This window comes from Silurus meridionalis, chromosome 1 (genome assembly GCF_014805685.1).
Source record: "Silurus meridionalis isolate SWU-2019-XX chromosome 1, ASM1480568v1, whole genome shotgun sequence".
Taxonomy (NCBI): Eukaryota; Metazoa; Chordata; class Actinopteri; order Siluriformes; family Siluridae; genus Silurus; species Silurus meridionalis.
In genome coordinates, this window is record NC_060884.1 from 12,262,393 (window position 1) to 12,289,497 (window position 27,105).

The window sequence follows — 27,105 nt, forward strand, 5'->3', positions numbered from 1 at the left end:
CACTGCACTGTTTATGTTTATAAGTCTGTAAGTTCAGTCCAAAGAGAAAAAATCTAAAAGGAAAAACTTTTCCATATTAATGTATGATAATTTATCATAATTATGCTTGTTTGACATGTATTTATTGTTTAATAATCTGCCCAAAATTGTTTGCACTTTTTGCTTGGCTAAAATTACCCCCAGAGTGGCATTCATAAAAGGTTGTATTTTTTTCAGCAATAAATTATACATGAAATAAAACTTACATGATCATCTTGAACTTTAAGCAATAAGAAGCATGTTATTTCAATTAAACATCAACATGGCTTCAGCAGTGAAAAAGAAAAGCCCTCATTAAATTTCCTGATTTGAACATGGTTTCACATGACTGAGTTACTTCATGTTTTTAAAGTTAATACCTGGAAGGTGATCTTATAATATATTTTAAAATGGCTTTGTGTTGAGTTTAGGTCTGAATTTGGATCACTGGTATGATTTCACAGTAATTTTACCACAATTATTCAACACATGTCATAACAATCCTATATTTTGTAGTTATATGCCACATCTTTGTTAATGTCCTTGTTGCAATCATTATTGCAGTTGGCTTACATTTATACTACATTAACCGACTGTGCTCACTCTGCCTAACCAAATATTTAGGGTTTTTTTGTGAAATTACAGATAAAAGTTTACATACAGTATTAAGAATCTTTGGTTTTTGTCCTCAGTTATACACATGTTCTCCTCATGTCTGTATGGGCTCCCTCTGGGTTCTCAGGTTTCCTCCTCCTTTTTGAATATATGCTTACATAGAGAATGGTAACACCAAAACTAAATAAGCCAGTGCATGGTAAAGTGGCTTTACTATACTGGTCTTGTGTTATCATGTTATGTACTATTGTGTTATAGTGTTATACGTATACTCTCATTAATAATGTTGCACAAAATGTTCACTTGTTTACAAAATGCTCCTAACCATGACACACACAGAACACAGGTAGAATTCAACCCCCCAGAAAACTCTAGAAATGCAAAGTGTATTAATATTTAGTTCTATAAAATTATATTGTTTTATTGTTCATATTTGGTTTAGATGAGTTATGCTGTTGTCAGTTACCAGAGATGGCAAAAGTACACATCCTTCGCTAAAGTAAAAGTAGCGATACTCATGTTTTAAAAGACTCTGGTAAAAGTTGAAGTACTGACAAATCTTTTTTACTCAAGGTAAAGTAATAAATGATGGGCTTTAACAGGTACTTAAGGTAAAAGTAGCCGTTAATCACACATTTTTATCTGTTTAAAATGTACCCTAAATACTTTTCAAGTTTTTAAAACTCTAATCAACATGGGCATGGACAAATATGGATGCATTATGCAAATGCATGTTTGATGAAAGATTAAATATTCTTTTAAATGTTTTCGAGTAATTATGGTGTTTTAAATTACATAAATCATAATGACACCAAGCGGAACCTTTGCTATGTTTCCACACGGAAGATTAATGAGGTGATATCAAAGAAACAGTAACTTTCATACAGATTATATAATCAGAGAATATGTTTTAGGTTTATTCAGTAGAAAACTAGACATTTTGGGCTTACTATTCATATATTTATTATGCCTGTGAGGTAAGTATTTACTGAGATTCAGGTTGTTTTATTTATGTTTGTGAAGAGAGATGACAGAAAGCGCCACACGTGTCTTCTTTATTTTACAAAAGCACAATGTTTGGATATTATCGTATACATATAAAAGTAGACACTTTACAGTTTTGAATGATGTATTGCTTTCATCTGTATGACGGTAATTTTAATTCATTTTGAGAGCAAAATGCCACAAAACGCGCTAGTGCGTTTGTCGACCCCAGGTATTGCCGGATGTCATGGCGGATTTTGGTGCTGATTTGACACTGGGCGCATCAGCAAAACAAATGTTCACTGATTATAAAAAACATTTCGGTGGAGTGAATTGTTTTTCATACGTCCGAGTAAAGAAAGAACGTGTGTTGTGCTGAAGGTTCTAATTTCGATATAACACAATCGGAGAAAAGATGATGATCAGGTGATCAGGAATGTCTCTGTTCTCAGTCATGTTTACATCGCTGACTCCCTCTGTCTCATCCACATTAGCCATGCTGTACTTCATGTTCCTGCTCATTGTTGTCTTTGTTTAATAGCCTACGTCTGTGGTGTGTGATAACCAGAAAATAATACACCAGTGGTATGATGAAAAAAAGCCGCGCAATAAAAAGAAAAAATATCACCAAATAGATTCAAACTAAAGTCTGGTTTGAAAATGTGAACAGAAGAAAGTACAGATATTTGTGTGAAAATGTTATGCGTGAAAAAGTTGTCCGAAAAATAAATAGTGAAGTACTGATACCAGAAAAATCTACTTAAGTACAATAAATAAGTACTTCGTTACTTCAATCCTCTGTTAATTACTCGTTACTGAGAGACCGGGCTGGTGTGTGTGTGTGTGTGTGTGTGTGTTTGCGCGCGTGCGCCCGTGTATGTGTGTGTGTGTTGAGAGGTAAAGGGGCGGAGAAGAGGCGCTTTTGTGTGAATGGGACGCGACCGTGGCGACGGGATCCTGCGTTCTAACATACACAAAAAAAAGCGATCGGGAAGAATTGTATGTTCACATTGCGTTTTTTTTTTTATTTGCTCCAATTTCAGCATTAATGACTGTTTACCGACTCATGTTTTTTTTTCCTTACGGGATATGAGGCTGTAGTATAAAGCCGGGCGAAGAGAGAAAGACAATACCGGGACCTGACACTGGACTGGAACAGATCTGAGAGGTGAGCGCGCTTTGTCACTCACTGCCACTGATCGCCACCTTTATTGCTTTAGTTGCCACAAAGAATAATCTCTTTTTAAAAAAAAAATGTAAAGTGTGTCTTATCTGTTCTGTTATCTTTGAGACAAGCTGCTTTTTTCATATACAACTTGTATACAAAATATACAAAAACCTGACATGCAGGATCTAATAGGCGTATACGTAGTTATATGTGTTGTATTGCACTGCTCAGTGTTATTAAAACGATTTGAGATTATGGATGAACTGGACACTGAATAAAGTAAATGATCTGCCTGGAGAACTGGAAAAGAGGACACAATGACAACTAAGACAAAAGATTGACTTTCCTCTTTTATTGTAGTATTTCTTGAAATCAATCAGATCCTATCGAAGAAGTGATGGAAGAAAAGGGATCTGATAGCAGATTTGATTATGAAACATGGCAACAAAAATGTTTCTGTTGTAGCTCATTACAAAGCTGTGTTGTTATATGATCTTGTGCCAGGTTGCCAATCACACAACACTTGGCAAATCTTAAGGAAAAACCTGTGTAGCACCAGGCATGCATGCTCTTGTTTTTTCTGGAGTGACACATGGTGGATGTTGATTAAACCCTCTGGTCTTGAGTGTCCTGAGTGGTGGTGTTTTTTTTTTTAAAGACCCAAACTCTATGAAAAAGCTTGACTTTTCCCTTCAGTGTTCCTGGCTGTGGTGGTGAACTTCCCGTTTCCTGGGAAAGACAAACAATAGGAGAACGGAGGACATGTGACATCCGGTCTGTGTCTGAAGCTGACAGAGCGCAGACCAGATTTAAACCAGTGTCCTCAAGTCTTAATAAAACTGATCTTTTACAGAAAGTGTTGGAAAGGATTGGGATATTTGAAGCAGATGATGTCAGAGGCATGCTGTGTAAGCAACAGGAAGGAGACACACTTAAAAAAGAAAAGAAAAGTCCATCAGGGATTCGGGTGTGAATTCACAGGTGATGCATTACTTGAGGGCAGACATACTGTTCCTTACATTTCATGCAGGCTTGTAATGAGGGTAGGATTATATTGATTATGAAAAGAGCACACACACACATGCACACACACACACACACACACACACACACACACACACACACACACACACCTAAACAAACAAAACAAAAGCAGACAGGCATTGTGCAGATTTTTGGGCTCGGATGTTCAGTTGCCTTTAATGCGGTCAGCTGTTCCTATTCAATAAAGCTATTAACAGACACAAAAGAATAAAACCCAGTCAAAACACGAGTTTTTTGACTCCCAGGCTACATTAATGGTCTCACATATAGAAGTCATTCTCCTAATATTTAAAACAAAAGCCTCCAAAATCCAACCTTTTTTTTATGTAGACGTTATTATATGCCCTATTCAGCATGAAGGGGATTTGTGTAAAGTCAGTGTTTATTTGGCATTGGATGCCACTTTGTTCGCCTCTTTGCTTTTCCAGCATTTTTTTTTTCACACATTTGAGATTAGTGAAATGTTATTTGATACAGTTGTAAATCCAGTCTTGTTTGTGATGACTAATATGACATATGAGCAAATTTATGGTGACACGTTTCTGGTTGGACAGGTTTTCAAGTGCAGGCTCTGCACAAAGGACACAATCCTAATCGAGAATGAAAACCTATGATATAATGTATATAGTAGAGTATATAATTATAGCAGAAGCAGGAATCCATGTGTGCAATTTTTATATAGATTTGACCAGCATGGGTGTGCGTGACTTTGAGTTCTGGAGAGCCATAAAGTCTGTTACTGAAACAAAAGCAGGCTTTCAGGTTTATAGTGGAAATCAATTTGAAGCCCTGTAGGTCCCCTGTAATGGTCACAGCTGGAATGGCCTAAAGGGACACGGAAATGAGGAAGAGTCACTTAAAGAGAATCGGTTAAAGTGTGCCTGGGCTACGATATGAACTGTAGTCGTGGACAGTGTGGGCCTACAGCAGGAGTGTAAAACAAGACAAGCTGTTCGCAGTCACATCAGGTCCCCGAATTATTCAAGGGAACAAATTAACCGTGCTGCTGCATATTGTTTGGGCTGCCGGGTTTGGGCTTGATTTAAATAGAAATGACCACCTTGTGATGTAAGTCGGGTCTTTGACTGTTGAGATCGACTGGATGTTTAGTGTATTGACGAAAAAGATTTGTTGTTATCATTCTATCCCACTTTGCTCCCTTTTGCTTTGTATTTATCAATAATATTAAAATGTTTATCTTTCCAATAATACAAAACGTGTCCAAGTGAATGCATTACATATATTTGTAGCTGTACCATAAGTGTTAATCTTAATCCCATGATAAAGAACAAACTGCAGAAACCTTCTAACTTAATCCTTGCAATATGAATTTCATGAAAAGTGTTTTGCCTTAATGTCTGATTAAACTTTCAGTGAAAAACTGTAGACCAAGATTAGTAGACAGATTTACATTATTATCATGGACACATGAAAATTGTTTTAATACCCTCCTTTATCTGTGAGTCTCTTTAGTTACATTAGTCACTGAAATGCTTTCTAGGCTAATTCAAAGTGACACACTGGTTTACCTTGTGCACATGTGTGAGTGTGTGTGTGTGTGTGTGTGTGTGTGTGTGTGTGTGTGTGTGTGTGTGTGTGTGTGTGTGCGGAGGCAACTTGATGGCAGATGCTTTTTGCTGCTGTGGGATCCCTCTGGGATGCTGTACTTCTCTTGGCAGGGATGTTTATGGAACAATAGGTTGCACATTTGTTAACAAATCCCCTCTAAAAACTGTGCATTCCCCAATGATATCTATTATTTACCTAATGGATTTCAGAGCATTGCCCTTTTTGGTGATTTGTTCTGTAAGAATAAATGTAAGCCTGCATTTCAAAGCCCATTGCTTGTAATGCAGCTAAACAAACCAAACATTTACAATATGCTGTGAGTCTTTGTTGCTTTGTTACTTGTTGCACTCTGATGTCTATTTACGGCTGAGTTTTCCATTGTTTTTTTTTTCCTTCTCGGTTTATGTTCTTGGATCGGCTCTAAAACAGGTTTCACTGCCTTTTTTCCCCCTGCGAATCAAAGAAAATATACCATATAGCTGCAGTAGCCTCAAGCCTTATGGCCTTTCTGAGTGGTGGGTTAGACTGTTCTTGTAGAGCTTCAGGTGTTTGCATTTCTGGCATCGTTTTTCACTTCATTTATAAATCAGGATAAATCTTGGGCAGAAAACCCTGAGAACAAAGCATGCTGCTCTGTCTCTTACAGTACCCAGTTGTCTGCTATTCACCTGATGCACTAGAGGGGAAAATTGAAGATGATTTGTTCAGTAATTACCTCATTCATCACTGAATTGTACCGCACTAGGACATACGCACGAACACCTACATATACGCACATACACATGGTGCCACTGTAGAATCTAAATAATAGCAACTGTTAATTTAATTCCATAGTGATTGACCTCAGCAGGATGGGTCATCGATGATGGGATAGACGTTGCCACTACTCAGTGTGTGTATTTGTGAGTGTGTTTCCTCTCTAGAGAGACATTAGTGTGGAGTATATAGAAACAGAAGGGCACTAGGGAGCAGTCATGACCTACAGTCTGGAAACAGCAGAAATCAATAGAGCAGCGTGGGTAAAGTGCAATGTCCCTGATGAATAGGCCTAGTTAAATGTGGGGGAGGAGAGGTAAACTGTACTGAGTGGGAGTGAGATAGAGGACCCCTCCTCCCTTTTCTTGTATTTCTTTGTATCTGTCTCTCCCGGTGTGTGTAAATCAGGAAAAAAGAAGCATGCAGAAATGTCAGGCTCTCAGGCCAAGCTTTTCTGACCACGTTAGACTGTTGTATATTCTCACCATTAGTCAGACTAGACTGTGGGGTGAGTCAAAAGCCAAATACTGAATAAAGTGCAGGCTTTTGGTTGAAAGTCGTGCTGTTAATTTGACCATTAGCTGTTGTAAATTCAAAAGAAGTTTAACACTGCCACTGTACATCATTGTTGCTACCTGTTTGATCTCACTGTTCACAAGAAATTACAACTTTGTGAATGTTAATCGCTTTAATAATTACATTTACAGGCCTTTTTAAACACTATTTGTAAATCTTTGCCAATTGTTTTCTGAAAAGAGTGTGTGAGATTAGATTATATATGATTCGAAACATGAGACAAACAATGATAGACCCTATATAGCAAAAAAAGGCTATGAAATCAAACCCATCTATTATGGCAAGCAGCACATCTGTTATGTTCTTGTTGAACATTTAAATTCTAAAAACCATGGGCACCCTCTTTGCTGTTGTAATAAATAACTGTATTTTGGAACATGTCTGTGTAGGGTTGTGCTAATTTGGTTCAAAAACTGAACCAAATTAGAAGGCCTTTTTTACAGAGCTAGATATTCCTTCTGATTAGAACCGGCTTGGTTAACTTTGAGAAGATAGCTTCAGAAGAAAAAGATCACCTGTGCCTGACAGCCTCATTGACCCCACATAGTGTTTAATGTGAACAAGCTGACTATTTCAGGCCTTCATTAGAAAATGATTACCCGGTATAGAGTTCAGTGCAGTGGAAACATAATTAATTTCAGAGAAGAGCATTTCGCAATACCCAATGACCCGTGCATTCTCTTCTGCTGAATGAAATATCCAGAGAGGTGATGAGACAGGATTTCCTGCTATGAATCAGCCCTTTCTTTTGTTAACTCCATTTACACAATTGTGCCATGACATTTTGCCATGTCACTGAGGATCTCATAATGACTGTACTATCGTAAGAGCACACAAGACTGGAAGTTAAAAGAAAAAGGTTGACAAGGCTAAAAACTAATGTAAAAATATTCTCCATAGACACATTTTAAAATCTTGTGTAAGAAAACTGTTGCAGTGTATGGTGTAGAGTTGCACCAGCCGCAGGTGTACACTAGGTCGTGGTGTATTTTCCTCTTCTACCATCTTTCACTGCCCTTAAAGAAAGCACTGTGCTATGCTATAGCTTTGTCTGCTAATGAAAATGACCTAGAGCACAATGGTGTCAGTCTCACTAACAATATGACCTGAGCTTGAGCTGAAACCTGATGCTTTTAGAGTGTGTTGCTGAGACCACTGCTCCCAAACTCTAAACGTTGTTAAATATCAGCTGACTCTATATACAGTGCAATTGACTCCAGGATGATGAGGGAATAATTAGGTGTGGAGAAAGGTGATGAACCATGACCTAATGTTAGTGATACCTCGAAAGAACAAAGTTTAGATGTAGGGTAAACCTATGTAGCCATATAACTTTGGCACATATGCACAATGAAAAGAAATTAATTAATTCAGTAATAACAATGGTATTAATACTAATATTAATAATAACAACAGTAAAAATAAAAAACGTTTAAATAACCCCAAATGTTGCTAATAAAAGAGGTTGTAAACAGTACCATAGTCTGCCTGAATGCCTGATACTAATTGGCTGGAAGGTGTTCGTTCAAACCAGTCTATTCAGTTTAATCACCTAAATGTAATTGCAACCATAGTACTATACAGTTACAGTTGCAAACAGTCCAAGTTCATTGGCAAGTTTATTATACGTTTTAAATGCACTCCGCTTCGTATAAGGTGGTTGTTTGCCTCCACTTTGTGTAGATGATCCCTTATGTAATTGTGTTATAGTGATAAAAATAGCTCAAAGATTGGAACAGTTTACAACCCTCATGATTGTTTAATTGGTGGAAAATGGAAAATGAATGCAATTTAAATGTGATTGCAATTTAATGTAAATACAATGTTTGACAATATTAGGGAAAACAATATAGAGGCTCTTGACAGGAAAGGTTTAACCTAATGCACACCCAAAGCAGTAAAGCTTAATGGATGAACTGTGCCTAACCCTTGACAGATTTGTTGCAACATGAAGTGGACTTTGGCCTTATTCTTCCCATGAGCTTCCCAAAAGTTTATTAAACATGAATTTTAGAGGTAAAGGCTTTCCTTCTCCTAGCTGTTTTTTTTAGTTGATTAAATCCAGTCCATTGATATTAATTTTTAGGTTTAAATATTAATTTAAGGTTAAATAAATTAAGATGTAGTCAACTTAATGCAATACAGCATTTTCACAGTTAAATAAGCATGCTGTGTTGTAATAAGCGTGAGGTGTTGCATAGTCCTGATTCGTGTTTTGACAACACTTCCTTATTTCAAAGTAGCATTCCATTTGAGTCAACAGGAAGAAGGATAGTGGAGCACAAACAGTTCTTGTAACAAAAATGTGTTAAGAATTAAGAGTGATGAAGGGATGGCTCTAAATGAATGAATCCATTATTAAGAATATCTTTTTTTTTTTTTTTTTTTTTCGAAGACAGATTAATTCAACTTTTGAAAATACCTGAATAGAATCATCAACAGACTGTAAAGGTATATGATTTTCCATTTTATTATATGTTCTCAAGAGACAATACAATAAAAATTGAAACTTGGATATACTTTAAAGTAGTCAATGTGTAGCTTGTATAACAGTATAGATTTACTGTCATCTGAAAATTACTCAACATTCAGCCATTAATGTCAAAATAGCTGGCAACAAAAGTGAGTACACCCTAAGTGATAAAAGCTGAATGTCATTTAACCAATCAAAGCCACATGTCCTATTTATCAGGTTCCTTCTTGACAAGACCATGCAAATTTCTGTATATTTTATAACAACAATTTGAGTACAATTCTCTCATACTGACCACTGGATGTTCAACATGGCACCTCATTGCAAAAGAACTCTGAGGATTATATATATATATATATATATATATATATATATATATATATATATATATATATATATATATATATTCAATATATATATATATTCAATATATATATATATATTTAATGTACATACCCTTTAACATATATGTGCATATATTATGTATTTTTTAATAGTAATTAGAGTTTTTCTAATTCATATAGATATATAAATATTTGAAATGGCAATAGTGTTTGTAACCAAGAACTCTAACATGGTGTGTGTTTCCGCCCACACACTGAGTATCGTCCCATCTTCTGTCTGAGTGACTAAATAGGCATTCAAATTAGGTTTTGATGAAACATACCGTTCTCATGATTCCATTAACCATGATTAGTTGTAATCCTAGTTGGCAAGTGATGTTAATGAAACTGAACATGAGTAGTAGTAATACAACACAAAGTGTTTTAACCAGTTTAACAAGTGTTTTGCAGGAACTGTCATTTTGAACAGCTGCCCCATGTCTATATTTTCTCTTAAGTTTTTCTTTATTGATATATTTGTATGTATTATAATAATAATAAAAATATTCTTATAAAGTGATAGAATGTGAAAAGATCACTGTGGTTTTACAGGGAGGTACATATCCCCTCAGGTCACACTGGTCCATACTGGGACGCTAAGGCAATCTATTCATCTATTGCATGTGATATTTAAACCCAACACCCCTTTTCTTCTCCTCTCTATTTTGCCTTTCTTTCTTGCTAAAGCTTAGCATCTGTGCTGTCCCTCAGAGACCTTATTAGCGGGGGCAGAGGGACAGCATGCAAGTGACGTTAGGCAGTGGCATCGTTTACCTCCTCCTTCTGCTCCGTGGCATCTGTGTTAGGCACACACTGTTTACCACGGTTCATAGCTTGCTCTGTGATGTGCTTTTCTGTAGCCCAATGCCAAGAGCAAAACCCCAAATCTTAGTCTATATGGACATCTCAATGGTTCAGTAGTGGCAGAGCCAGACATGCTGTCGCGACTAACAAAAGGAGGGGCCTTTTCCTGCACAAAACATTTCTTCTTGTGCTTTTATCAGACTTGTTCAGATTTTTTTTTTTTTCGGTGAACACTTGGTTTATGAAAAAAAGCTTCAATAAAATGTGACTTAGAGGGTAAAGTCTACTATTGAACTGAGCATATGATTAATATTAACTCTCAACCCAAATCATCATGGATATTTTGATGTAATAATCTGTAGTTTATTAAGTAATTAAGCAGTTGTAGTCAGTCAGTATGGACTTGGGACGTGTGTTTATGCATGTGTAATGTGTGGATTTTAAACACCATACAGATTCTTGCCCATCAGGTTTGTGTGAGTCATGTACAGTAGATGTAGTTTTGATTCCTTTTCAGCACTGTGAGAGTTTCACACATTTTACATTGTGTGAATGTGATCACGAAAATGAGAGAAACAGCCTTTAAAAAAAGGATGTGTAAGTGTGTGTTGAACATAAATAAATACCTAAATACTTTATCAATTAATTAAACGTATTAAAAGACTTCCTGCCCTCTACGGCTTTAACCTGTGCAATAACAGTAGGTACTTGGTTGAGCAATGCATTGTGGGTGTTTCCTAAAACAGCACAATATTGAAAAACAGATAATAAGCCCTTAAGGTTTAGCAGCATGTATCATAAAGAGTAATTGCTATTGCAGTGAAAAGATATGTCTGTACAACCCCTGATGTATAGAGTCTTTACAATGCTGAGGTCACACAGATGACACTGATGGACAACTGTGAGTCAGGGTATGAGGTCATCATGAATTGTCCAGCTGAACTAGGAATACCAGACAAAAACCAGGGGCAAGAATTGACAGATGTACTGGACAACCTATTCAGTGTTCCCACTGCAAGTTATTTTAGTTATTTCAAAAAAAAATTTCATATATTATATATACTATATATATATATATATATATATATATATATATATATATATATATATATATATATATATATGAAATTTTTTTTAGGGGGTTGTGATGGTACACAAAATTCGCGGTTCGGTATGTACCTCGGTTTTTAAGTCACGGTTCGGTGCAATTTCCGTACAGTTGTACAAGTTCAGTACATACACAGAGAATCAGCGAATATAGAGCTATGGAACAGAGCTATGTTTTCCCCTGTGTAGCATCTGTCCGTATACATTTGGGAACTAATGAGACCAGTTGCAGGAGTTTTGGGAGAAAAATGTTGTGTCATTTGTATCTGATTCTAGCTACTTAACAGTCTTGGGGTTTCTTTGTTGTTTTTTTGTTTCATAATTTGGCAAATGTTCCAACCTGTGAAAGGTCTGGATTGCAGGCAGGCTAGGTTCATACCCCCAGAGTCTATTGCCAAGCCATATATATATATATATATACATATATATATATGCATATTTTACTTTAAAGCCTGTACATACGATTCAGGATAATGTTTGGATCATGTTCACCAGTGGCGGGCGGTCAGGGCCAGCCAAGTTTCATCTGCTGGCCTAAACACTCAGAAGCACTAACCTACATTTACAACCTAAATTCTAATATTTGTGTTATGTATTCATTGTTCAGAATTGGGTTAATCCTGCAATTGTTGTTTTGTGCTGTTGGTGGTGCTGTCTGACCCTGTGTATATACTGCTGAATGGTTATTGGGTAAAGAAGAAAACGGTGATTAAGTGCACTCGGCCTCCATTGTGTCTTTGTCTGTTGAATATACTGATATTCAGACAAACACGACAATTTGTTCCATGAAATTGTATTAATTTATTCCCAACAGTTTTTTCTCTTCATTTCGTAGCGTTTCTCTTGGCTGCACTGCTTCCAGTACGTGTATGTGGATGTTACATTTTTTGTTCAATCAGATTTCAGCCTCCATGTGCTGCCATGTCAATCTAATCTGCCCAGGGCCTGCAAAGTCTATTCTGCTTGCTTTTTATCACAGTCTCCTTAAGAAAAAGCTCTATTTATTCAACCAATTAGATTTCATATTCGCCTCACAGGACCAGCTAGCTGGCCCAAAATAGAGTCAGCATTTTTCCATCCTCTGATTGGTTGGATAGAGGGAAACTGTTACAGCCAAGTTTGACTGGCAAAACACTTGTTTAGCGCTCTGCACACATTAATACATCTGAGTTAGATTTTTATATGCCTATTGATGAAGAAAAATTGATTTGGTCAATTTTCTAAATTTTCAAGAAAAGCTATACACCGTGAGGAGAGGTCAGCCAACCCCGAAGCTAGCTATCCTGTTTCAGCCCAGGAAATGGGTTTGTTCGGCACTTCCAGACCAGTGAATACGATCGGTACAACTGTTACCACTCTGACTTCTTTGCATGATAGAGCGTTAACCTGCATTTGTGGATGGTATGGCAAACCGTGTTAATGGACAATAACTTCTGGAGGTGTTTCTGAGCCCATGCAGTGATTTCCATTACAGAAGCCTGTTTTTAGTGCAGTGCCATCTCAGGACCCAAAGATCACCTACATTTAATATTCATTTTTGCCCTTATCCCCTGCGCAGAGAGATTTTCTCTTGGAATCTCTTGATGATCATATGTACTGTAGATGAGATAAGTCCTTGATAATTTGATGTTGAGAGACATTATTCCAAAGTTGTTTCACAATTTGTAGACACATATTTCACAGATTGGTGAATTTTTTTACATTGTAATCTCTTAATCTAAGCAACTCTGCCTCTTTATTAAACGTGTTTTTTTTTTTTCACACTTTTTTACATGTGTGAGTGTGTGTGTTTGTGTGTATATATGTGTCTATGTGTTTTAGAAGGATTAAGTGTGTAAACTGGGGATGTGGGAGTGTTTGTTTTGGTCTGTGCTCACTACTGTGTTGTCTACGACTACAAGCTGAACCTCAGAGAGCTGACACAGGCTCATTTTTTTACTGAAGCAAACAGGCTTCTTCCTGCTCCTCCTTCACACATTGTCCCTCACTCTTGAAAGCTGAAACGTTGAAAGACTGCTCTATTCCAAACACCTGAATCAGTGGAATCAAAAATGTCTCCTGTGATTAGGAAAGGTGTTGCCAATAGTCCTCTTTGTCTGCTACTGTGTATGGTCCAAACCTGTACTAATTAACATCCATCAATTTGATGTCTACATTTGGATACACTTGCCAGAAGAGTGTTGCTGTGAGTGTAGAAGTGAGGGAAAAAGAGACATAATAGAAAAATGCAATTTTTTTATACTTATACACCTAGTCCACTTACTATATGTACTTATTTTATATGTGAATGAAAAGGGACCATCGTAGGTCCACCAAGATGTCGACTTTATCTGTGTGCAGAGCAGAGCAGTAAAACATGCCTTTGACATTTGTTGTGTAGTGTGTGTATATACTATATATACCTGAAATATACTGTATAGTGGTCAACATGGAATGCCCTATCAATGGTGACAGATTTTGAAACCATCCTGAGGTTCCCGAATTTCATTTCTAATTTGCAAGTGGGAAATAGGAGCTACTTCCCAAAACGCCAACCTACTTCAGGGTAAGTCTTTGTTTTGATCCTCTGCTACTGTGTTTGTACCGTGAATATAATGATTGATGTTGGTTTAGACACAGTGGCATGTTCAAGCCTGCTGAGAAGCTTCTGTGCATTCCACTAAGAGCAAAAAAAAACACATTCCAGTATTGTACCTTGCTTGTTGTGGTGGTCATTGGGGGAGAAGATGTTCACCACATTAGTGTGAGATGCCAGAAAACAAGACAGTGCCTAAGAGTGGACCTGTGTAAATTTACATTATTTACTTATTTGGATGACCTTATAGACTTAGAGACAGGAGATTGCTGAGCAAATGAGACTAAATGAGTATTCAAGAACCTAACAGAGACAGATGTTGGTGGGATTTAGTCCAAAAACCACTGTTGCAATCGTACTTCTTTTGTTATACAAAATGAAATATATGTGTAAAACAGTATGTTAAGATTCATGACACATGTTTTCAAGTTATTTTGATTGTGTTTAATTAAAGCTCTATTCCATTATTGCCATTTTGATATGACAGTATTAGGATTTTAAATACTCTGTATGTTTTTAATGAACATCTTAGATACTTAATTCTTCCATTTATCATTAGCAAAATTAGCAGTGAATGAATAACTGTTTATGTAACTGTTATCCTCAGCTTGGGTTGTGTGGTTATGGTCGCTGGGTTATTATCCAATTTGGGGCAAATCAAATTAGAGCTGTTGCTGCAGCCTTTTTATATTGATTGGCCTGGATTCATAAAGCAGTTTGGTGCACTGATTTAGCTAGCAAAGTTTGTGTTTAGTATATTATACTACTTTCCTCAGTTTCAGTCATACATATGTATTTTACCCAAACATACGAATCATGTAAAGTTAGGAACTACACATTAGTGAGTGTGTACACATCTTTAATTTCTAACATCTTCTTAGTGGGAGGCTGCTCTCACAAAACAAACTGAGGGGAAATGGATTCCCAGATGCATCACATGAAAGTTGAATGTGTTGGTCTTCTTATTTGTGAGACTATGCATAATTTCTTCATTTATGGGTTGGTAGCACACGAAGAAAATACCATTATCATTGTTGTGAAATAAATATTTATTATATAAGGTTTATCTTCCCATGAAGATCCTGATTCCTTGATCTGGTGTATTAATGATTAATTAAATTCAATGTTATTGGAGTAATGCTTTTAGATATTGTCTCGAAAAGATCTCTGATGGCAATGGCAAGCTCCTTGAGACATCATGTGGAAGGAGGCTCGATGGAAGAGTGAGCCCTTGGCTACATGGATTGTGGGATTATAAATCATTACTCTTCTGCAAATGTGTACTATAAAGTTAAATCATAATGTAAAGTGTATTAAAAGAATGCACACTAGGAGTCAATTGTGAACAGGAATGTCTTTAGTATCTAAGTGAGATTATCCACTTAAGCGAATGAGAAGGCAAATTTTCTTTTACTTTTCATGTTCAGGTTATCCACATATGCAAATATGCTGAGGGTTTTAATGATTTTCCTGAAGTTCCTTGTAAAAAAAGTCAAAATATACACAGAACCTTTTTGTTCTAGTGCCAACCTCATGTTAAGGATAGGCGAAATAAAGGTTATTTTTAAAAGGATTTCCTTCGGAATATACCGGGTGGAGTCATCTGATGTCTGGAGGAAATGACACCCCTGTATAAGCCCAGAAAACCTACATAAAATATCTTCAAAAGTATGTTTAATTTACTCAGCAGTTACACATCAAACCCCCTGACCCCCACCCCACCCCCACACATGCACACCCCATCATAACATTCAGAGCCATTATTATATATGGCAGGATATCAGCACGTTTTAAAAAAACGTTAAAAACTGCAGCTATGGGAGTCATCAGTCGACCTCATTATCTGCTAATCAGCATAAGCACCAAAACATCTTTTCTTTTTGTGCACGCACATCTTTACCTAATGTCTGGCCATCATGCAGTGTTTGAGTGAGAGGCTTTGGAAAGACATGAAAATAACAGAGTAAGAAACCACAATGCCTGTTTATGTGGATGGAGCGGAAAGACTGGGGCAGTCATTGTGTCTGCTTGTGTGTGTATATACTTTAAATCCACATGTGTGTGTGTGTGTGTGTGTGTGTGTGTGTGTGTGTGTGTGTGTGTGTGTGTGTGTGTGTGTGTGTGGATAAAGTGGGCAGAACTGGCAAGCTCTGGGTCCTGCCCTCTGGTTATTTCGTCCAAAAGGGGGAAAGTCTTGGATTTCAGCCTGTGTATGAAGCATTAAACACAAGCTACCAGCATCCAAACTCAAATCTTTTTTGGGTTACAGTTAGGTGAAGAGAAATCCGGCAAGAATATCGGTTCTTAGTGTTTCCTCCAGGAAAAACATGGCCCCGGGCTTCCTGTGTGGCATGGATGATATGCTAGCTTCAGGAAGTCAGTTAGTATGGAGTGTTACTGAGCAGGTGCTGAGAAGATGCTACAGTGATGGATTGTTGCCATGTAGGAGGTTAATTCAATCATGGTGGCATATTGGAGATGTTTATCAGGTATGACAGTAACAAGCTAAGCTTTTAACTACAGGGTCATGCTAATCAAAATTTTGTGATTAGACAGCTATGTACCTCATTGATCATAATCTGTTCATTTAGTGCATGTCATCTATCTATCTATCTATCTATCTATCTATCTATCTATCTATCTATCTATCTATCTATCTATCTATCTATCTATCTATCTGTCTGTCTGTCTGTCTGTCTGTCTGTCTGTCTGTCTGTCTGTCTGTGGCAGTCTAAGTCTATCTATCTGTCTGTCTGTCTGTCTGTCTGTCTTTCCATCCGTCAGTCTGTCTGTCTGTCTGTCTGTCTATGGCAGCTATCTATCTATCTATCTATCTATCTATCTATCTATCTATCTATCTATCTATCTATCTATCTATCTATCTATCTATCTATCTTCTACTAGTGCACAAGTTCCTTTTTTTAATATGATATATATTATGAATATGTATGTCTTGTCTTGACAGGGAACTATTGAGCTGAATTGTATACAGCATCATCAGCATTGCATCAGTTATAAGATAAATTTTACTGTGTGATAAAACAGCGGTAGGGGGTTGGTGTATACATCTCTAGTGATTGAAGATGCTCCCATGTTTCCCATGGCCCTCAGAGCTGCCGTAGATAAAGAACTGATTTCCATGAGATCCTTGTCAGTTTAAATGATTTGAATGATTCCACTGAGCAGTTTGCATATTTCCCTAAGAAGGTTTATTTGAGCAGAATGTTTTTAGAACACTGCAACTTAAAGAAGCGAGGGTAGGTTTTTTTTATCATTAAAGAATTTCACTGTTTAATGCATTTAGAATTGTCGTTAGTCTTTGGTTTGCTGGGTAAATAAATATCAAGGCATAAAGTATGAACAACATAATGTTGTAGTGCAGAGGAATATTTATGTCAGGAACAAGTCAGTCACCAAAGATGATTTCTTCTTTTATAACCAGTTATTAATATTTTAATTTGCAGTAATCCCGTGTCTTCTTGTCTTCACAGTTTTTATTTGGGGTTGGATATTCCTACATCCAGACAATTGCCTCTCCAGATGTTGTGTTTGGCGTCAGACCTTTATAGTAGTTTTTGGGACTGGTAGTTCTGAGTCACTGCCAGTCAGTTTAATTTGTTCTATGGTGACTCCAGTGGTGACTTTTTTGTGTATTTAATGTAGAGCTGGGGAAGTAGTTAGCTTTATTTATTTATTTATTTTTAAATGATCAGTAGAGATTTAAGAATTTTCAGGTCATTGACACTGCATTGTTGCATTATAAGGAAAATTAGTAAAGCACTGCTGAGGTAGTTTGGGCTTTTGTGCAGTCTGAACAGTCTTTTTGGGGGTGAGGATACTTGTGAGGAAGCTTTGTTTGAAGTATCTATCCCTGAGAATGGGCCTCAGGGGATGTCGACCCCTGTGTCATAAGCAGTGCACATCACATGACCCCTTCCTGTGTACACCCCCCTTACACACATACACACTAAAAACAATGAATTGCTGTGTGACTGTATAAGTAACAATTAAGAGAAAATTCTTCTTCTTTGTGGGTTTGTGACAGCAAAAACAACTGGTAATAGCATTTCTCCATGTGACACGGTGATCCCTGGTGATGCAAAAACCACTCTGAACCAGGCAGAGCCACCGCCTCATAGATGGATTGACAAAAGCACAATGAATCTGCTGTGCTGAGAATACATACGAATTCATAGCAGCCCAAACAGGCACTTATCAGTGAAGGATAAGTGTGAGTGGTGGATAAGGACAATAGATTGGGTGGGGGTTGGGGGGATTGGGGGTGTATTAAGCTTACATAATACAAAAACTGCCAGCATTGTGAAGTATAAAATCCTTCTTAAGATCTTTTGTCTTCTGGTCAAGGTAACATTCTCCATCAAAAGTTCTTAATTTTTCCGCTTTGTTGATATATTTTTTCATGCTTATTAAAATGCTTTAAAAATGGCTTACATGTGCCAAATTGTTTTTAAAGAACCATGCAGAGCAAGGCGTTATTAGCCAAAAAAGTCCTTACAAGTTGTAATAAATTTGGAGAGAATTAGGTCGAAAAGGAAACGTCGAAAGCAAAACGACAATAGAATTTTCTGTGGTTTACGATGGAGCTTTACTAGATATGATAATACTGATATTTATGAAAGTTATTAAACAGCTTGGCTTCTGACCAATCATAATCAGGATTTATTATTCCTTATTTTATGATGAATATAACAATGAGAAAGCAAGTTATATGTTTTTATGTATGTATTGTGTTTTGAGACTGTTGTTGAATTTGGTGTGATTTTGCCATTACAATGCAGCTTTGATAAAGCTGTTTAACTCAGACTTGTATGAAGTCTCTTAGGGGTTACTATAGTGAGTAATTCCTACTTAAACAATGAAGCTAATGTACAATACAGGCCATTATAATTCGCTTGAAAAAGATGGATTAAGCACGATAATGGTCGTGTTTGTAAAAACCGAGCACACTGTAATACAAAAACGATATAATATTAAATTTCCCTGACATAATGAAGAGAGTTAACACTGATTGAAAGATTTTAATGAACTGAAACCTCATAGCTGGTAATTATTGATCCACTTAGCTCAGTAAATTGAAATTAATTTACTGGACAAAGTTCAGGAGGCAACCAGCTTGTCAGTATTGATTTACAATATTTGCTAGAAAGCCTTATGAAGACAAAGACATTGAGACAGACAAACAATCCGCTTGTGTCATACAACATCTTCGATTGCAATACATCTCCTCAAGATGTGTTCAAGAGAATAAACCTCACAGACGATAATCAAAACATTTCTGTGGTGCTCTTTTAAAGAAGACAATGAATGAAGTTCACAGCAGCTAAATGTATTCCAGCGATTGGTGTTTTGTATGTGTGGGTGTGTGTGTGGCTAGGTGTGCAGATTTTCTGTCAGGGGGAGTGTCTTGGTATGCAGTGAAATAGCGCAAAATTATGTTTGCCTTAGTTTCTGTGGAACAGAATATACAGTATACAGTATTCACAGAGCTGGATTTTATAAAGCAGGTGTATTCCTTTAATATATTTGTGTACCTGTGTATGTGTGTACAACAGGGCCAGTAGCAGCAGTGGGCAGGGGTGGGCTTAGCCCACTCAAATTTGTCCACCCAATCAAAGTTTGAGTTTATTATTTTAGCTTCTGATTGGATGGCAGCCTACAGCCAATAAACAATGATCAGTCTGCACCACTCCTACCCAAAGCTTAGTGCTGCATGTGTTTCTAGTGATGCTGCTGCTAGCACATTAGGCTACGGCTAATTTTAGTTTACCCACCACAAACACTGCTCCTCCTCAGTCTTTAACAAGTGCCCCAAAGCAGACTCATCTCTTGTTTCAGCCTTAGTGCAGGCGGTTAGCAATTTCAATAACGAAGCTTTATCCCAGCCAATATTAGCTAATTACCCATAGTGTGCTTTTGGTAATGTATGCCACTCATTTAATCCTTCTTGTCCACTGTGTGTAAATATCCACAAAACTATAAGGAAGCTTTTCCTGAGTTGCATGACTTTCTTCTCCACACTGTCAAAAAACATAACTCCCTATCGTCACACCATGCTACATAAAATAAAGAGGAATTTACTGAAGTGACTTTGGTCCATAGAGAAATCCATAACAAATACTTTAGACATGGATGAATTTGTAAGGATTGTTGCCAAGGGAAACAGAAGACAAATGCTGTAGATAGATAGAGTGATGGACATAGCAAAAGCTAGACAGAAAAAGGTTATTATCGATATAACTGATATAAATATATACAAATAAAGTTTTAGGTTGCTGTTGTTTCCAAAGTAATTAAGTGAGGTAGAAAGTGGCAAAGAAGAAAAAGGTTATATAATGTTTTGATGCTAATGAATTGAGAATAAAAAAGAAAAAATTCTATAAACGTGGGAAAAAGAAACTTTTTATATGGTGTTCTGATTTTGTACTGGAGTTTGAAAATAGGTTTGAGAAGTTGATTCAGGATTAAATTTCATTTGAGAATTATTCTGATCCAATGAAAACAAGATTTATGGAGTTTAAAGATAAAATACAGTTGAAGGTTTTAGGTTATCAAAGTTTTTTTGTTTGTCACTGTTCAGTTTTAGTTTGAATTCGATTTCTTTCTAATTTTGTAAATATTAGTTATGGGGAGAACTGAATTAGGTGTTGGGGCCACTACCACTGATTGCCCACCTGTTATTTGTACCAGCCCACCCTAATATAATTGGCTAGAACCAGCCTTTGTGTACAATACTAGCTTTTTCAGCAATGATTTTTTTATTTTTATAATGGGTGCTCACACCATTCACTTGTCTTTAATGCATTTTTAAGTTGCACATTATAAAAATCTAAAGCCAAAAAATAACTCGAGAGCGGTATAATACATTTTCATAAGACATAAATGTTGTATCATTAAAAAGGTGGTCAGATGAATGTGAAAAGAGTACAGTGGAACGCGGTTATGTCAATGTCCTAGGGGGTCGCCAAAAAGCATCGAGGTAACCGATGATCGAGATAAACGAAAATCAAAATGGCGGCAATATATTAACGTGCTTGAAATTTCTTTATGTACATGATGTGCGTTTATAAATGAGAATGTGCATGCACGTGTTTTTAAAGGGTTTTTTTACACAACAGCGTTGCCGCGATTTGTTTGATGAAGTCATGCTATAAAAATACATACAGTACGTTTATCTGTCAGGAATCCACCTGCCAACCCCCCTTCAGGCCCCTTCAGTGTGTCAGGTGCTTTCTCGGCCGCTTTCTCTGAAGCTCCCGGCTTCAGTCGCGCACATATGGTGCTCGTTTAGCATCATCACCAGCTCCTATTTAAACTTCCACACTCTCACCGTCCGTTATTGTTGGTATATGTTGGTTCACGGCGGTCGTTGTTATCGCTCATGCGTATCCCGGTACGTGCCTTCCCACCGGCACTCTCTCAACAGCTGCTCTTTTCTTCCCAAAGCGCATCGCGGATTCCCCCCGATCCTGCCGGTGTTCATTCTATGCTTTTGCTGCTCATCACACGTTCCGCGCCGCCAAGCGCGGCTTTCGCCTCCCGTTCATCGCATAACATTTAACAACAAAAGGCATATGTGCACTAACTAACAGCAGAGATTCACCAGTATACATTACAACACCTGTAGCAGCTGTAAGGCTTAATTTTTCCGCCACGTCCTCGAGTTCTTCTGCGGCTGCACAGTGCCGATCGAGATAACCGACGTTAAATGGCAAATTTTTCCCCCCTTGTGCTCGAGATATTAGGGTTTGGCGACATAAAAAAAGTCGACATAACCGATAAAAAATGCTTAGACAAAGCGAGAATTTGGCGGTTCCACTTCAAAAATGTCGACTTAATAGGATTGTCGAGGTAACCGAGGGCGAGATAACCGGGTTCCACTGTATTTGAATAAACCACATGGTGAGTGTGTTCTACCATTCAAACAGCTGTGTGACTGTGTGTTTGGGTTTTATCTAGTTTTAAACATATTTGAAAAATTTCTCCTCATTCCTCCAGTTTTTCACATCTGTGTGACAAGAAAGTTTTCCACTTTGGTCTTTGGTTCAGTCCTATCTGTGGGGAGTTTTACATGTTCTTAGCATGTTCATGTAGGTTATCTCTGGTTTTTTTTACAGTTTTCTCTTACTGACCCCTGTGAAAGATAGGTATGTTGGCAGAATAGCTATACTAAATTGCCCCAAGGTGTAAATAATTGTGTGTGTGTTTGTGTGTGTGTTTGTGTGTGTGTGTGTGTGTGTGTTAGATTAAAAGGATAGCATCTGGTGTACAAGTGAAGGATACAATAACAGGTAGTATAGCTCAAGTATAGAAGTATACTTAAAAAGAGACTGATACCTCTACATCAGTCTCTGACCCAACAGCTCTTCCCTTTCATATAACAGCTAAGAAAAAGGGATGCGTGAGAGCTAACGTGATTCCTCCAAGACAGATACAAAGTAGCGTTGATGCTCTGTGACTGACCATCCGTCATACCTAGAAAGTGAGGCCGATTTTGCTCTCTCGGCCATGGATGGCTGTCAAAAATTAAACCTATTATTTTATCCACCCAGATGATGGGGTAAACACTCTTGGTGTATATGTATAGTGAACACACTACATATACAGTAATCAGGGATTTTCGGACACCATCCCAAAAATGCTATTTTTATGTACAGTATTGTACTGTATTCATATTTTACTTCATTTGATAATTAATAATTATATTTGTATTAATATATTTTTTTATTTTAATATAAAACTCCATAAAAACAATTCCTTATAATTTTTTTGGTCTATTGTATTATCCGCGAGAGACCGGGAAAATCTATCTAGAGGATTACTGTGTGTGTGTGTGTGTGTGTGTGTTTGTGTGTGGGGCCATACATGTATATACTATGTATATAAACATTTATTTATTACAATTATTAATTTCAAACATAATACTTTGTTTATTATTTGACCTTTTTACTTTATCTTCTCGTAAAACATCATATTATTTTTACCGTTTCTAATCCTGAATTGTCTTAAATATTTGATCACGGACTTGGTCTTGCGTAAATAAACTGGGTTTAAATAAACATTTTACTTGACTTGATCACTTTTTTTCGTTTGATTGCCAAGTTTGTCATGAGTCTCTTATTAATAATTAAATGGGAATGAGAATAATTATATTTTTTTGGTCTTTCGCAAAGTTTATTACGTCAAAAATGCACGAAACGTGTGTCATGAACCTTTTACTGCTATGGAAATACTGCACTTGAATTTCTCTTCCTTGCTCTCGCTCTGTGTGTGCATTGCATGTGTGTCATTATTTAACGTTTTTACAAATCAGGCTTTTTTCCCTTAACACATGAAAATGTGGAGGGCACAGTGTATTAGATTTTTTTGTAAACCTAGTTTTCTCCTAGTTTATGGCTTTGTGTTTTACTGTCTCAGAATGGTATTTAAGGATCACATGAGAATATACAAAGATAAACATTTTATCAAATGCCATTAACATCAAATGCTATTAGTTACAACACCTCCTATTCTTTGTTTTAGATGACGGAAGGCCGGCAATGTCAGGTGATTCTGCTGGATGATCGACAGCTGGACCTGCTGGTCCAGGTAAGGCTTTAATAATCTCTTTTAAAAGACTTTACAAGGGTACATTGTGTGAAGTTTTGTGCTGTATTACCTATAAAAGCACACTTAAACATTTAAGGAAATGTTTTATATCATAAAAAAAAAAAAAAAACCATTTAGCTGCAGCTTGTTTTTTATTTTTCTCAGCCAAAACTGCTGTCTAGGGATCTTTTGGACATGGTTTCGTCCCATTTTAACCTGAAGGAGAAGGAGTATTTTGGAATTTCATACACTGACACAAAGTAAGTGTGCTCACTGTGTTTAATGGTTATAAATATTATTATAACCATTAAGCTGGATTTAAGCATATATGTAAATGTAAATGTATGTAAAATAACTACTCGCATATTTTAAAGTATATTATGTTCATCTATTTATCTGTCCATAAACTTCTTCTTTGCTTTTAATTGAAATGTATAAATAAAGGAAGCACAATATACATGACCATGCATAAAAGATGAATGGATAACCAGCCGAAATGTGTGTAGACAGATAGAACTAAATGCATATATGTTGTTATGATTTACTCTAGTGTATTGTGTGTGATTTATTTATTAGTGGCCAGACTAGTTGGCTGCAGCTAAACCGAAGAGTACTGGAGCACAACTTCTCCAAAAAGACTGGACCTCTGGAGCTCAAATTTAAAGTTAGGTGAGTGTAGACTTTTAAAACTGTGCGTTGTCTCACAAAGTTGTGCAGTAAGACATGACACGTCTACTAGAGGGCGCTATTGTGCAACATACAAAAAAGTGGATTTCATTTTCCAAATGCATATGATGTATGTTCATAAAACACCAGCTGCAGGAATATTATATTTATTTCTGATACACATAATGTTTATTCCTTAAGTACAGATGGAAATGTGAACATCTTATTAAACACTAAAGAGTAAGATTTCTGTGTGTTGTCTGACAGGTTTTACGTTGAAAGCATTATATTACTGAAAGAGACAACCACCGTGGAGCTGTTTTACTGGAATGCAAAGTCTTCTGTCTATAATGTGAGTGCTTTATGATTTATAAGTGTTTACAACAGTTTAGAAATATGTACTATACTTAAATAACTAATACAAAATGTTATTATATTAAATCATTTGTTGTATTTTTCGATTGTGAGTTTGGCTTTTTTCTTTTCTTTTCTTTTTTTTTTTTTTTTTTTTGGAGTTTCATGCTGAGTAAATTCATCCAAAGATTACACTGCAAATGTAGAGCTGGTAAAAAATAAAAGCCAATGATACAAAGAATGAATTTATATGAAGTCACAGGAAGGATAGAAGTATAGAAAGAGACATTTCAACACAACTAAACACATACAACAAGGTGCATTTAAAAAAAAAAAGTTAGTTATACTATATATGTCTTAGCAGTGAATGTAAACCAAGTATGAATAATAAAAGTAGTACACAATAACAGCAATAAACAGAAAGTACCACATACAAGGACAGAACAAGGGAGAAAAATGAAACACAATCCCAGTATGCTCTCCATGATTGATATTTACATCATAGAACTGCTTCTGTCACTGAACAAAGCAACAGTAGCTTAACATTAGGCAGTTGCCAGTAAAGTAAAGCATTTTAGATTTGCTCTAAGACTTTAAATTTTTTATCTTTATTCAGCTTCTAGTTTTAGTGTCTGATGCCACAAAACAATGCCGGCATTCAGCTCTAGTACAAAGTACCAAGTGATTCTATAATCCTCTAAAAATATCACTTGACTGCATAGATTTTTTTAGTGTGCCACTGTAATAACAGTTGGAGCAGAAAGTGGGGAATAAAATGAATAAAAGGTCTTCAGTAATCTGAAGCTTGTGCCACACACAGACACAAGCTGGAAGTGTGTTAATTAAAAAGGGGAGTGCAGCAGTGCAATGCCAATAACTGTGAGGAGAACTGGCTAAGCATTCTCTCTCTATCACTCTTGTGCACCCACATACACACATGCACAAAGTGTTACAGAGATCATATCTCAAGTTTATAAGGCTTTTTAATAATGAAACAAAATTTGCAATATTGGTTTGCAACTTGATGATCTTATTTTTTGTATTGCATTTCATTTTTTAATTAAGTACACTTTTAAATATACACTAACAAAGCACATTATTAGGAACATTTTTATTAATACTGTGTAATACTGAGTACCACCTTTTGCTCTCAAAACAGACTCAAGATGTCGGGAACATTCCTTTGAGCTTCCGGTCCATGTTGACATGATTGCATCATGCAAATTCTGAAGAGTTTTCCGGTTCATGATGCGAATCTAAAGTTCTTCCACATTCTAAAGTTCTATTGGATACAGAAAGTCCATTGGAGAACACATTGTCATAACCATGCAACCACTTTAAGACTACTTTTGTTTTGTGACATGGCACATTATCATGCTGGAATTACCCATTAGGAGATGTGCAAGAATCCTTAATTGGGCTGTTTCATGTGATTGATTGGTATTAATAGGCCCAAAGTGTGCCAAGAAAACCCCACATTCCCACAAATGTTCACATAAGGCAGTCTGAGTCCAGGGGTTCATGCTTTTGGCTTCAGCTATTTATCTAACTCTCAGTGTGCCTCAACAGAAATCGAAATTCAGTAGACCAGGCAATGTTTTACAAATCTTAAACTATCCAAAATTCTTTGAAAAGCAATCTGTTCCTGTAACCCTTCCACCTAATGGTTCGATAATTTGTGCATTTTAAAATGTTTTTCTGCACACCACATTTGTCCAGAGTAGTTACTTTAGCCTTTGCCTTAGCTTGTTTTCTTTTAGATGATCTTTTTTCTAAAAAAAAATCTTTCTTTATGCAAAACTTGACTGAGTTCCCATTAGAAAATCCCATTAGAACAGCAAGTATAGAAATACAGATACGGGTGTTTCTACACGTGTTCATTGGGTGTGTTTTCCTTGTTTGATTTTTTTTTCTTTGTACTGTAACATCACATGTCAGATTCTGATAGTAATGCAGTTTGGCTCTGCTGATCTAACCACAGCCAGTTTGTATTACACATGCAAGGCCACATTACAATGTGATGAACCTGTGTAATGTGAGAGCAAGTAAACATGACTAATACTCAGCCTTAGTATTGATGCAGTCTTAACAAATATCTTATCACAGTGAGCATAAGATTAAGTATGGTTAATGATAATTAGCCATACATTAATTAGTTCTGTGAGGTTATAACCTATAGGCTGTAAATCTGTTACATAAAATTAAATTATGAACATTATAAAATGAATATTACATAGGTTCAACTATGTTTTGTTTTTTTTCCCAATGTTTCAGGTGTTCTTTTAGCACTTGAAATGAAGTTAAGATCCATAACGGTAGAAGTAGATATTCTACAAGATGTAAATAATATTATTACATCAAATCACTTCAGATATATACTATTTATTTTGCATTAGCAGGAGTAGGT

At 36.5% G+C, this 27,105-nt stretch overlaps 1 protein-coding gene across 6 annotated transcripts in view; it reads left to right on the top strand.

Moving 5' to 3' along the window:
• Positions 1 to 2,520: 2,520 nt before the first annotated feature.
• The window catches only part of frmd4ba (FERM domain containing 4Ba), a 47,121-nt gene continuing 22,536 nt past the window's right edge, over positions 2,521 to 27,105 (top strand). For 2 of the 6 annotated variants that reach the window (XM_046852871.1, XM_046852872.1), the window contains exons 1-5: positions 16,298 to 16,561; positions 23,613 to 23,678; positions 23,844 to 23,938; positions 24,255 to 24,347; positions 24,612 to 24,696. In XM_046852871.1, coding sequence (XP_046708827.1) covers positions 16,400 to 16,561; positions 23,613 to 23,678; positions 23,844 to 23,938; positions 24,255 to 24,347; positions 24,612 to 24,696 — 501 coding nt within the window. In that variant the 5' untranslated portion in view covers positions 16,298 to 16,399. Of the gene's footprint in view, positions 2,786 to 9,162; positions 9,182 to 16,297; positions 16,562 to 23,612; positions 23,679 to 23,843; positions 23,939 to 24,254; positions 24,348 to 24,611; positions 24,697 to 27,105 lie in introns of those variants that run through there. The other 4 variants (XM_046852886.1, XM_046852877.1, XM_046852896.1 and 1 more) reach the window with 4 other exon arrangements.